The following is a 13,710-nucleotide window of genomic DNA, read 5'->3' on the forward strand; positions in this document are numbered from 1 at the left end:
TGTGAAGAGGGGAATGGGCTGCCTCTGGAGACGGGGGCTGGACGTCTCGGGGATGTCCAAAGGCCTTTTAAGAATCCTCCTTCTTCATGATCTCTCAGCAGCCGCTGACCCTCTGGATCACTGTCTCCTCCTCGATACTCTCTTCTCTCCGATCTTTCAGGCTGCAGGTCTCTCCTGGTTCTCCTCCTCCCTATACTGTAAGCGCCTCGAGGGAAAGGACCAGCTTCTGCCTTGTATCGGATGGAGCAGCCACTCAGTAGATGTTCTTCCCGGGGGTGGGTGAAGCCCCCACTCAGGCACTGGCCCAGGGCTCTGCCCCAGGAAGGAGATGGGCTCTTCTCTCCTGCCGCTTCTGCCATGGGTCAGCACGACCAAACGAGGCCAGCCTGAAGGGAGAGGGAGAAAACGGGCAGACGGGGCAGCACGGCAGTGAGGAACGCTGCCGCCCTCATCGGGTACTCGGCACGCTGGGTGGTTTTGCTGAACCGGCTTTTTCCCTTCTTTTTTCATCGCCGTGCCTAGGGACGGCTCTCTGGGTAGGGGAGGAGGAAGGGATACATTTAGAAATGGAGACGATGTTAAAAAAAGCAGAAATGAAGTGTTTCTGTGTGCTTTTTAAGACCGCTTGGGTCTAGGAAGTTCAAGGTTAAGTGTTCGGCCCTGGATGAAGCCGGAGCTAGCTTCCATTCAGAGGCCCCAAAGAAGGCCTTTCTCCGCAAGAACAAAGCCTTTTAACGCCAAGTCTGGAGCGGCAATGTCACCGATTATAAATGCAGCATCGCTGAAAGGCCCGCTTGTTCTCGCGTTTCTATGAAATCTGAAGGAGGCAAAAACTGGACGGGTCAGTTCTGCGCTAACAAAGGCAGCAAACACCAAGGCCTGGCTCTGAATGGACATCTCTGGTGCGAACCAAAGAGGACTCGAGTTTCCCACCAGTCCCTGGCTCTGGGGTCACAGGACCCGGGCTGAAATCTAGCCTCTGACGCTTACTAGATGTGAGTCTCGGCAACCCATCATTGTGAGCGGGCTGTGATGGGTGCTGAGGACAGACACCCAGAAAAAGCCCTCGGACCAACCGTCCTGGGGCTCAATTTCCTCATCTATAAAATGAAGGGGCTGGTCCAGACGCCTCAAAGGGCTCCCCTGGATCCAGTCATAATGACTGACAAGAATCCTCTCTCCATCACTGGAGGATCTGGGAAGGTTCTGACCTGCTTTGGCAGAGGGGATTTTCCCATCACTGAGGACCTCGGAGTCACTTCATTTCTATGGGACTCAGTTTCCCCCTCTGTAAAATGAAGGAGAGAAGACACAAGACGCTCTCTCTTTCTCTCTCCCTCTGCCTGTCTCTCCTCTCTCTCTCTGTCTCCCTCTCTGTCTGTCTGTCTCTCCCTCCTCTCTGTCTTTCTCCCTTTGTTTCTTTTTCCTTCTCTCTCTCTCTCTCACTTTCTCTCTGTCTCTCTTTCTCATCAAAGCAGTGAGCTTAATCGTAAGGAAGAGAAGTCCTAGTGCTGGAAAGATTCTCCATCTTAGTCTAAACTCAGTGACTTCCCAGAGAAGAATATCTTATTTTTTCTCAAGAAATCAGGAAAACTTGATGGGCTCAAGATGCAGAATGAGGCATGCGTTTCTGGCCATGGTCAATGTGGGAATACATTTTGCTGGACTGGACTGCATATTGGTTATGAAATGACTCCCCCCTCATCAGAGGTCATGGGGATTGACCGGGGTGGAGGAGAAAATAAATGCTTTTTAACTGGAAAAAAAAAAGTAATTTAATGTTTCAAAAAGAAAATGGAAAGGTTCAGTTCCAAGGCAACAGATGCCTTCTCTGGCAAAATGGACAGCATCAAAGCCTTGGGGGGTTTCCCATTAGCAAATGGTTTTCTTGCCTTGGTTTCTGTAAATTAAATTGCCAGGCATTGTTGTCTTGGTCTTATTGGTGAAACTGGATTTCTGATGCAGGAAAAGTGATCTCATCTGATGAGAAGAAAAGCTGCTTCCCCGTCTCGTTTAAGAACTTATTTCTAAAAGATGCGCCTGTTTGTGTGAAAGGCCATGTGAACCAAGAATGGAGGACAGATGCCCAAGATCCCCGGAGAATGGGAAATGAAAACTTCCCGGTCACCAAGGCAAATTCTTGGGCTCCCCAACCACTCTTCATCTGACTTAACTGATGTCAGTAAAACGAGCAACTGCCAAGTAGTCTGCCCAAAGCCCTGGTCTCACCATTTCACTATTCCCAGCTCCAAAAACTGCAATGGCTCCCTAGCACCTCCAGGATAAAATGCAAAGCCTCCACTTTAGCATTTAAAGCCTTTTACAATTCAGCTCTATTCTATTTTGTGGGTCTCATTTCACATTCCTCCCCTTCAGTGATGGCCCTTGTTAAAAATAATATTGATAAAGATGGATATATTCAATAATATTAATGGTTTATTGTAATCCATATTGGTAATTAAGAAGGCCACGTACCTGCTAAGATCTAATTCAAATGCCCCGCTGTTACCTCGCAGGAAAGAGAGAGTACCAATCCCAACCTCCCTGTTTAAGCTTCTCTTTACATTGTCTTCATCCCATAAGGGCAGGAATCCCAATGAATCATGGGAAATGTAGTTCTCAAGTCCCCTAAGCATCCACAGGAAGTTTATATCATGGATCTTGATATTAAGACCAAGGACCCCAATTTCCACTAACACACCCTGCAGTTCCACCAACTGCTTTATTGAAGGACTCAATCCTTTATCTCCCATCTCTGGGCCCCTGCACAGGCTGCCCCACACCCTATATTCCATCCTCCCCTCTACCTCTTTTTGTCTCCGGATGGGAATCCTCTCACAGACTGCTTTCTATGGGAAGTCTTTCACAAATCCTATAGAATTACTCATCTCCCTTTCCTTAAATAATGGTTAAGATTTGTATCTGGTTAAAGGCAATGTCCTCCAGCAGAATATAATCTCCTGGAAGGAAGGCACTGTTTTTTCTTTTGTCTCTGTTTCCTCCTTACCTGGAAAAACTGCTGCAATCTGCATTAACGGTCCTGAATTCAATCCCATCTCTGTCATCTATCCATCATCTATCTATCTATGTATCAATCCGTCCGTCCATCTATCTATCCCTCTATTTACTCCCCTTTCCTTTATTGATCTATAACTATGGCACTGACCTCCCCCTCCCCTAAAGGGGCTCCACCTGGTGCTGCCCCCACCCAGGGGGAGTAACTTCAGACCCTGGAGCAGAGGGTCCCCGGGACTGGGCAGAGGTGCCCGAACCAGAGCCTGGCCTGGTACGGGGGCGCTTCTGTTGGTTGCTGAGTTTGCATAATGTCAACTTACATAAAGCAAGAACTTTCTGAATAAAGGTATCTTTTTCTATCCACACATATATATATGAATGGATATATATGTATATCGCCAGGCCTTTTACAGATATAGATATCTATAGACAGATTAATATACCTGCAGAGGTAGAAAGACAGGTAGGTAAGTAGATAGATAAGACATATATCTAAATAGATTGGACAGACAGATGATAAGTAGGTAAGTAAGACACACAGCTGGATGGATGGATGGATAGATGGATAAGTGACTGAATGGATGGAAAGATAGAAAAACAGACAGACAGATGAATGGATGGATAGGTGAATGGATGGACAGACAGATAGGCAGACAGATGGATGGATGGATAGGTGAATGGACAATTAGAAAGACAGACAGATGAATGGATGGATAAGTAAATGGATGGACAGACAGACAGATAGATGGATGGACAAATGGACAAGTAAATGGATGGACAGACAGATAGACAGACGGATGGATGGATGAATGGACAGATGAATGGATAGATAGACAGATGAACAGATGGATAGATGGATGGATAAGTGAATGGATGGACAGACAGACAGAAAGACAGATAGATGGATGTTTGGGTGGATGGATAAGTGAATGGAAAGACAGACAGATGGGTGGATGGATAGATAGATGGATAGGTAAATGGATGGACAGATAGAAAGACAGACAGGTAGATAGAAAGATAAACAAGATAGATAGATATGATAAATAGCTATATCAAGATACATTAGATAGATGAGAAATAGATAGATAAAGACAGACAGACAGACACAGAGAGATCTTTAACTACATGGAAGAGCTAAACTCCTTACAAGTGACCAGACAACAAACAGGACTTCAGGGCCACATGACCACAACCATACGAACGGAACTCTTCTCAGCCTTCCCTTTCCCATCTTTGTGTCTTTGCTCATGCTGTGCCCCATCCCTGGAATGGAGTCCTTCTGATTCCATCTGTTCAAGCCTCTCCTTTCCTTCAAAGACTCATTCAGAGGATACCTCTTCCATGAAGCCTTCCTTTGGTCCTATCCCCTTGAGCAGATGAAAATTCTCTCCCCCTCCTCTAATTTCTCATGGCACTGCCCCAAGTCTCATCCCTTGTACGTTCTCTCTCAAACTGCAGGGATTTGAGTTTGTGTCTTCTTTCCCCATCCTTCTCCCCACGGCCCCAATTATAAGTGGGAAGCTTCTTTTTATTAAACCCTCGCCTTCCATCTTAGAATCAATACTGTGTATTGGCTCCAAGGCAGAAGAGTGGTCAGGGCTAGGTAATAAGGATCAAGTGACTTGCGCAGGGTCACACAGCTAGGATGTATCTGAGGCCAGGTTTGAACCCAGGACCTCCCATCTCCAGGCCTGGCTTTCGATCCCCTGAGCCTCCTAGCTGCCCCATGAAGCAACCTGAGATCTGGATCTGGGGCATTTCTATCTTTATCTTTAGTCCTTGTACATTATAAGGTACTTAGTAAATGTCTGTTAAAAGGAGAATCTTAGATCACAGGCCTCCCAAGGGCAGGCTGTGAAGAGCTTTAAATACCAAACAGAGGCGTTTCTAGTTTATCCTGAAAGCAGGAGGGATCTATTGAACCTTCTTGAGGAGAACAGCAAGGTGGGACCTGAGTTTTAAGAAGCGTTTGGGAGGATGAATTGCATCCCGGCTCCCCCTGGTGGTAGAGAAGTGAAGTTTGCAACCGTTTCTTTCCTGTCCATCTAAGAAGGAGGAAGAGCATCTTCCCCACAGCATATGTACAAGGGCTGCTGCTGTGGGTGCCGAGGACAAAAGTGCCCTGAAAGCAGGTTCTCCAAAGGCTGCAACTACCCAAAAAAATGATTCTTCAAATCACTGGTAAAAAGAGAAATGAAAATTCACCCAAGCCCGAGGCTCTCCCTCCTAGCCATGGGATTAACCAAGTGGCCACTGCAGGAGGCGGAGAAGATTCAGGCATTGGAGGATGGAGCTGGGAACGGATCCAGCCACACTAGAGAGCCACTTGGGCCGGGCTCCGGAAGTCATCTAACCTCTGATCCGGGGACTGCGACGAGAGGCGGAGCCCCCAGAAGGCCCGAAGGCCCCTCTGCACACCAGCGCCGACGGCAGCTCTCTGTGGGGGCAAAGCCGTGGATGCCCGTCACCTGGGGGACGAGGTGCCGGGTGTGACTGTGATGGAATGCAAATGGGGGGAGCGTGCGGGGAAACCGGGGGTTAGAAAACTCTTTATTTGGAGGTTTGGGGTTTATGTGAATTTGAGCAATATGGAAGGATGATTTGCAGGATAAAACATGCAGGGAAGCAGCGTGGCCTGGATCATGCATGTCTGGAAATGATTATTACACGTCCTTGGGAAAAGGAAATATTTTTGAAATTTTTACATTAAGTATGTGTGCAAATTTACCTCGCTATACTCACATGTGTGGGCATATACGCACGTGTGAATAGACAGAGAAATCTGTCTGTCACTCCCTCATTTTCTCTCCCTCTCTGTCTCCCTCTCTGTTCTCCCTCCTCTCCTTTTCTCTCTTCCTCTCCAACCCATCTCTATTTCTCTCTCTCCCTTTCTTTCTTTTTCCCTCCCTCCCTCTCCTTTTCTCTCATCCTCTCTGTCTCTCTCTCCTGTCTCTCTCTCTCTTCCTCTTCCACTTCCCCCTTCTCCTCCCTCTCCCTCCTGTCTCTGTTTCTCCCTTTGTGTCTCCTTCCCTCTCTCTCTCTCTTTCTCTGTCTGGCTGTCTCGCTCCCTCTCTTTCTCTCTGTCTTTCTCTCTCTTCTCTCTCTCCCCATATACATACATACATACATTTACACACACACACACACACACACACACACACACACACACACATCTCAATATGAGATTGAGATATGCATTTTCAGATACACCTAATAAGACACAAGACTGTTTTTGCTTGACTGCAGTCGCTGGTGACAAAGATGAGCTTGTTCTGGGGTTGGGGTTTGGGTGTTACAAAAAAGGAGCATCGATGAAGTATGGAAGAACCAGCCCCGGATGCTCGGGGGGGCCCAGACGAGCAGGGCGGGCTGGCACTGCCACGTTAAGACTGACGCGTCATTTTTTACCTCCAAGCTGTACATGGTAGATTCCGTTTCCTCACAAATTGTCTTTTCCATCCTTTTTTACGCAGGAATGTTTCCATGCTGATCACTGCCAAGCCTCTCACTTTTTACACCCTCACCTTTGGTCTTATTATAGATACCAAGTATTGATTCCAAAGCAGAAGAGCAGTAAGAGCCAGACAATGGGGGGGTTAGGTGACTTGCCCAGGATCTCACAGCTAGGATGTGTTGGAGGCCACATTTGAATCCAGGACCTTCTGTCTCCAGACCTGGCTCTCTATCCACTGTGTAACCTAGTCGCACCCAAGTCCATAATTTTTATTGATTCTATATTGTTATTTATTTATTTTTACCAATTACATGTAATAACAAATTTCCAAGAAGATTTCTGTGTTGTGTATGTGTGTGTGTTTTTTTAAATAAATAAAATAAGGGGACAGCTAGGTAGCTCAGTGGATTGAGAGCCAGGCCTAGAGACGGGAGGTCCTAGGTTCAAATCTGGCCTCAGACACTTCCCAGCTATGTGACCCTGGGCAAGTCACTTGACCCCCATTGCCTACCCTTACCACTCTTCTGTCTCGAAACCAATACACAGTATTGATTTTAAGACAGAAGGGAAGGGTTTAAAAAAATTTTTAAATAAGTAATTAGGTAGATAAAATATCCATCCAAGAAATTTTAAAGAAGAAATTATTTTTAAAAAACTAAAAGTAGACTAAACATACCCTAAAGAGACCAGAAATGCCAAAGATAAAGGAACAGGATTTGCAGGTACAAAAATTATTACAGCAGCACTTTTTGCCATAACAAAGAACTGGGAACAAAACCACGTGTTCTCCAGGGAACAGCATTCCACTTCCTGGGGAAGGAGCCCCGGTCTGAATTCAGGCTCTATCTTCACTACCTCACGTGGGACCCTGGGTAAGTCATTTTCTCTCCCTAGGAAAAGGCAGTGGCAGGCCTCAGTGATCTGCAGGGTCCCCCGGCACGGCCTTGGAGCTGGAGTTCTGAATTCTCAGTTCAGGGCTGGGCCCGTGGCCAGGTGTGAGGAGGAGGAGGAGGAGGAGGAGGAGGAGGAAGGTCTCCATCACCTCGTCTAAGTACAACACCATTGTGCCAGGGCCCAGAAGGGCAGCGTCTGCGGGGCTGAGCTTATCCTCGAGGGATTGCCTCCCCCCAGCCTTCCCCCGGCTGCACAATGCTTGTCTTCACTTACTTGGTTAACTTGTGAGCCTTCATGGAGATGAGGAACTCACGGAGGATGTCGGGACTCTGGTGCCTGCATGGGGTTTTAGACAAGTACTTCATGGTCTGGAACCAAAGAAGAGAAAAGTGTTAGAGCAGGGTGGGCCGGGGGGGCCGCAGGGCCACAGAGACCGCCACGGAGGGTCAGGACAAACGCTGAGGATGCTGGGAAAGGCGGCTCCTGGGGAAGAAGCTCTCGAGGGAAGATGGGGCTCCAGGAGCACTGAGAGGGTGGACAGGGGTGGAAAGTGAGGACTAGAGGGGCGTGACTTGCCCAAAGTGATGCGAAGCATCCCGGCCAGTATTTCATGTCTTTGATGCTCCTTCCAGAGAGCCACAATGTAGGCCTAACTAGGGATGGCAAACCTTTTAGAGACCATGTGCTGTGCCCCACCCCTAGCTGAGTGCCCCCCCCAACTCCAGACAAAGGGAGGGGAGTGGCCTGAGGGCTCCACTCAGGGGAAGGAGGAAGTACAAAAGGGTGGGGTGGGGGGGTGGGGGAGTTCTGCCTAAGTCCCTCTGCCTTTCTAGTAAGTAACTCTGCCGGGACAGCAAGCATGTCCACACAGAGGTCTCTGCATGCCATCTTTGGCCCACGTGCTATAGGTTTGCCATCACAGGCTTAGGCTATGGAATCACTGGATTAGAAAGGCCCCAAGAGGCCACAGAGCTCCACCTGCCTCATGTGAAACAAGAACAGACAGGGAACAACTGAGTAGATCAGTGGATTGAGAACTTGGCCTAGAGATGGATAAATCCCGAGTTCGAATCTAGCCTCAGACATTTTCTAATTACATGACCCTGGGCAAGTCACTAACATTTGTTTCCTGAGCTTTAAAATAGGGATAATCATAGCATCTAATACATAATTTATGTTAACTAATATATTAATAATAATAATAGCACTCCTAAGGGTTGTTGTGAGAGTAGAATGAGAAATTATTTGTAAAGCATTTTTCTAACTTTAAAATGTCATATTATAAATTCAAGACATTATTATTATATTATAAATATATGCAATATATTGTCTTATTAGATCGTATGAAGTTATTCTTGTAATTATATAATTATATGATCATTGTTATATACAGTAACATTCTATATAAGATATATACTTATATTGTTGTCCTATAATTATAAAGAATTCTATTACCATTCTTACAGTTGTGTAAATGGAATTAGCTCACCCTTATTCACTCTTCAGACTTTAGCCACCAGGAATAATGTCACCCACCCAACTTAGAATTAAGTGGGGAGGGGGAGGCCTGTGACCCACATGTGCGAGTAAGTGACAAATCAAAAACAAATGATTGCCCCCCCCCCCCCTCCCCGGCAGCTAGGAAGGGTCTGAGGTCAGATTTGAACCCAGGACCTCCCCTCTCTAGGCCTGGCTCTCAGCCATCTAGCTGCTCCCCTTCAATTGCTGACATCTCAAAAATATGAGAGGAAGGAAGGAAGCGGCACGGATAGACCCTCCTTCGGGGGCTGTTCAGGGTTTCCCTACAAAGTCTCATCTGAGCCTGATGGCCACCCCAGGAGGCAGGGATTCTTATTCTATTTTACAGAGGAGGAAACTGAGGCACAGACAGGATACGCAATCTGCCCGATGTCCCACAGCCATTAAAGGGCCTCGAGCGTCCCCAACTCCAAGTCCGGCTTCTATCCACAGCATCAGGGTGAATCCTGCCCTCATGGAGGGACAACTCGGCTGATTCCGGCTGTCTCCGATTTGGAGCTTTTTCTTCCCCAGAAAGTCCCTCTGGAACCCTGAGCACAAGGCACACCCACCCCCTCTGCCGGACAGGAATGGGGGGGGGCCAGGATGTAGCCAGACTCCCCCCTCACACACACACACACACATACACACTGCCAGTCCAGAGGAAAGCTGACTGAGGAAACTCAGGCGCCTCACCACTTCAGGCCAAGGGCCCGCTGAGACCTCCACCAGGGAGTCAGCAGTTGGGTGGGCTTGGTTTGGGGGGGGGAGGGGGGTCAGAGTGAGGGAGATAACAGATTAAATTACATTAAATGATAATGAGATTAAATCTACTCTGCCTTTGCTTAGATCTCATCACCAAAGATGTAAACACCACCATTTGATTCACGAGTGGGTGGGGAGGTCTAGGACCCACCTGTGCAAAAGTGGGTGACAAATCAGAATTGACTGAGGGCCCCCTGGGCAGTCCCAAGCAAAGCCTCTGTCGTGATTGGACACGTAAACTAAGAGGAAGGCACAGGAAGGGACGCCAGAAATGGCCTGGATACAGTAAGAGAACTTCCGGGGCTCGGCCTTTTTCTCGCTTCTTCTTCGTGGCTTGGCCTGGAGGAGCTCTGGCTGGGACCCCGAGACCCTGCTGAGACTGCTCTTAATCTTTCCCTTAGAACCACTCGTGGCGAGTGAAGAAGGCTGACTACCTTTGCCTCCAGAGGGGCCCTGATTGGGAGAAGCCCTCGTGGCTAAACCCCTTGTTAACTGACTTTGGGCCCTCCGGCTGGGCCTCTGGAGCCCTGCCGGAATAAAGCCCAGACTTGAATACAAATCTAGGTCTTTAAGTTAGATCTCTTACGCTACCCTCTTCTCATCTCTCTACTTCCACTCTCTCCTATATTTTGTAAATAAATTACTAAAATCATTTTAGAAATTGGTATTTATCCAGTTCCTTGGTGGCCACACCTTTAAATATTAATATATCCAACCAAAACCCATTCTTCCCTCTTATAGAGAGACAAAGAGACACAGAGAGAGGAAGAGATAGACAGAAAGACAGACACACAAAGACAGAGACAGGCAGACAGAGGCAGACAGAGAGACACAGACAGACAGATACACAGACAGAGAGGGAGGAGGGGGCCGCGCAGGGGTCCCGGGACTCACCTCGTACATGATGGTGTTCAGGCTCTGCTGCCCGGAGCTGTGCTTGTTCTTGCCGCTCTCCTTCCGCTGCTCTTTGAGGTCGGTGAGTAGCTGGAACACCTGAGGGGTGGCGGAGCAAAGCAGAGGTTCTAAAGCAGAAATGAGGCTCCCACCCAAAATCAGAAAAGGGGGGGGGGGGGCTGCGTGACTCAGTGGTTACGGCTGCTGGCTTTGGAGGCTGCCCCTAATCCACTACTTAAAAAAAAAGAAACTGTCACCTTCCATCTTAGAATGAATACTGTGTATTGGTTCCAAGACAGAAGAAAGGTAAGGGCTAGGCAATGGGGGTCAAGTGACTTGCCCAAGGTCACACGGCTGGGAAGTATCTGAGGCCAGATTTGAACCCAGGACCTCCCTTCTGGGAGCTCTCTATTCACTGAGCGAGCCACCACCCTGTCCCTGGATTTTTTTTAAGAGCAGAGAATTCCTGAAGACCAAAAGTAGCTCAGGAGTCAGTAACCCTCTCCGGAAACGTCTTTATACTTTCTCTGTACCTCTGCTGGATTGTGTTTTCTGGGCACAGTGTGGGTTCTTTTATTTGGGGTGTTTTTAACCCTCACCTTCTGCCTCAGGAAAAGACAGATGGGCGAAGCCAGTTCACACCACTAGGAAGGGACGGAGTTTGTGTGTGGCCTGATTTGAACCCGGATCCTCCTGACCCTCAACTTGGTGGTCTCTCCGCCCGGCCACGTCTCCTGAGCAGGGGTCGTGCGCTCTCATCTCTGTACACCCACTACCCGCAGCAGTGCCTGATGGTCACCAGGGCAAACCCTGTCTATAGTGCATGGGATTCGGGAGACCCCAAACACCGGATAATCCAAACCAAAGCCAAATACCTCATAATTGCTGAGAAGAGCAGCATTAGCATCCTTCCTGCAAAAGGAGAGAACAAAAAAAAAATAGTTATAATCTCATCAAGAAAAATGAACACAGGGGCAACAGGGTGGCTTAGTGCATGGAGAGCCAGGCCTCGAGATAGGAGGTCCTGGGTTCAAATATGACCTCAGATACTTCCTGGCTGGGAAAGTCACTTCATCCCCATTGCCTAGCCCTTACTGCTCATCTGCTTTAGAACCAATATATAGCATTGATTCTAAGACACAAAGTAAGGGTTTAAAAATAAATAGATAAACATCCAATAAGTTATTTTAAAAGTTCTTTTTTAAAAAATCAATCGATAAATAAATATCCAATAGAAATTATTTAAAAATCAACATCTAATAAATAAGTTATTTAAAAATCAATAAATATCTAATAAACATGTTATTTAAAATCAATCAATAAATTGTTGAAAGCTATCCAACCGCTCCTAGATTCTGATAAGGACAGCTTAGATGATAAAGAAAAAAGCAGGAGATGAGATGATCTTGTCTGTCAGCTCACGGCTGCTTCTCCGAAGTGCCACTGAGTCACAAGTTTAATATATACAGAATTCAAACCTCATTTCACACAAAAGCACAAAGAAACTTCGCAGTTGTGCAGAAATATAAATTAGGTCATATCAAAGCACAAAACACCTCGGTGACTTCAGGGTAGAGATTAGCCTGGAAAAGAAAAAGGTCCAAGGCTGAATTCTAGCCGCCTTATTATCAGTAGCGAAGTCTGGGAATACTTTTCTCCGGGGCGGAGAGCCCCTGCTGGACAAGGGTTTGACCTTGGCTGTCTGGAAACAGATTCAGAGCCCAGGAAGTTTTTTGCTTAATTTCTGTCTTTTTAGTCTTGGAGAGAAATTGTTAACCTCCTAACTGCTGGTTTGCTAAGAATTTAAAGTTTTCCAATAAGACTATAATGCTTTCTAATAAGAAAAGGGGTCAAAAGAGGAATCTCAGATTTTTATCTTGGATAGCCCACCCTCTCTTGCTCTAACTTGTAGAGCAGGAGGGTTAACACACGGCTCTGCCGGACTGCACTGACCTTTTGATGGGGTCCACATAAAAACATCTATTTGAGACTGTTTCTCTTATTGGCCTCCCACAATAAATATCCAATAAATAAAAGCCCAATCTCCCGAGGAGGGGGGGTAGGGGCCACCCAGTGGCCTCTAAGTTCCTCCCCACACTGCCGCTCTGGTCTCCCTCACCCCCTGGCAGGCCCCCTGGCAGGCCCTCAGGCTGGGATGTCCCCGGTATCTGGGAGAGGCCCAGCCCAGGAGCAGAAATGAGCTGGGAAGGACTAAGCAGAAAGCAGCTCCACATCCAGGGAGGGAATCGCTGAACCCTAGTTAAACCTCCTGTCTGGGCTCCCGCCGGGCACTGGGCACCAGGAATATCTGTCTCTGCCTTCAAGGGCTTTTCATTCTGGCAGGAAGGGAACGTGGCCTCTAGACAAGCAGGCGAATAACAACTTTAAGACAGAAGGACAAGGGCTGGGCAAAGTGACTTGGCCAGGGTCCCACAGCGTGGCAGTGTCTGGGGCCAGGACCTCTGTCTCTAGACCCAGGGCTCTAGCCACTGCCCCCAGCCGGCCCCCAGGCCCTAATGCTTTTTGTGAGTTCTTTCTTTTTTATAGAAATTTTCTTTGACCTATTACATGTAATAACAAATTTCCACGTCAGTTTTCTGAAGTTCTATGTCCAAATTGTCTCCTTCGCTCCCCCTTCCTGGTGCTGGCAAGCCTTCGAAGTGGGTTATATGCAAATTATGATGCAAAACTTATTCCCATAGTGTTCATTTTTGTAAGAGAATAACCGAATAAAACCGAAACCCAAATAAGTGGAGTAAAAAAATCACACGCTTTGATCTTCCCTCCTTTTACAGATGAGGAAATGGAGGCTGAGGGCAAATGGCTTGTGGGACAAGGTCGCCCCGTAGGAGGAAATTTCCAGATTCACAGATCTAGAGCCAAAAGGGCCCTGAGAGCCCTCGAATTCAAGCCCTGCATTTTACAGAAAAGGAAACTGAGGCCCGCTGAGCACAAGTGACCCGTCCAAGACTGTGCAGGTGGTTCACTTTGGAGCAATAAGAGGGCTGCAAAGGGGCCGATTTGGAGGTTTGTGCCAGGAAAAATGTCCTCCCAATTAGAGCCAAGGCTCTTCACCCATGTGGCACCATGGAGCTCATTCCCTTGGGCAGTCATGGGCAGCTGGTGGATCCTGTCTCAGAATAATGTGGGTTTTTTCCCAAAAAAAAAAC

The 13,710-nt window shown here is 47.5% G+C and overlaps 1 protein-coding gene across 1 annotated transcript in view; it reads right to left on the reverse strand.

The window, feature by feature from the left end:
* LOC123247474 (CGRP receptor component) overlaps positions 1-13,710 on the reverse strand; it is a 31,409-nt gene that overhangs the window by 9,179 nt on the left and 8,520 nt on the right. The window contains exons 2-4 of the mRNA XM_044676373.1: positions 11,416-11,452; positions 10,541-10,639; positions 7,637-7,731 (exon numbers count right to left, since the gene is read on the reverse strand). Coding sequence (XP_044532308.1) covers positions 7,637-7,731; positions 10,541-10,639; positions 11,416-11,452 — 231 coding nt within the window. The remainder of the gene's footprint in view (positions 1-7,636; positions 7,732-10,540; positions 10,640-11,415; positions 11,453-13,710) is intronic.

The sequence above is a fragment of the Gracilinanus agilis genome, chromosome 4, assembly GCF_016433145.1.
Source record: "Gracilinanus agilis isolate LMUSP501 chromosome 4, AgileGrace, whole genome shotgun sequence".
NCBI classification, from domain to species: domain Eukaryota; kingdom Metazoa; phylum Chordata; class Mammalia; order Didelphimorphia; family Didelphidae; genus Gracilinanus; species Gracilinanus agilis.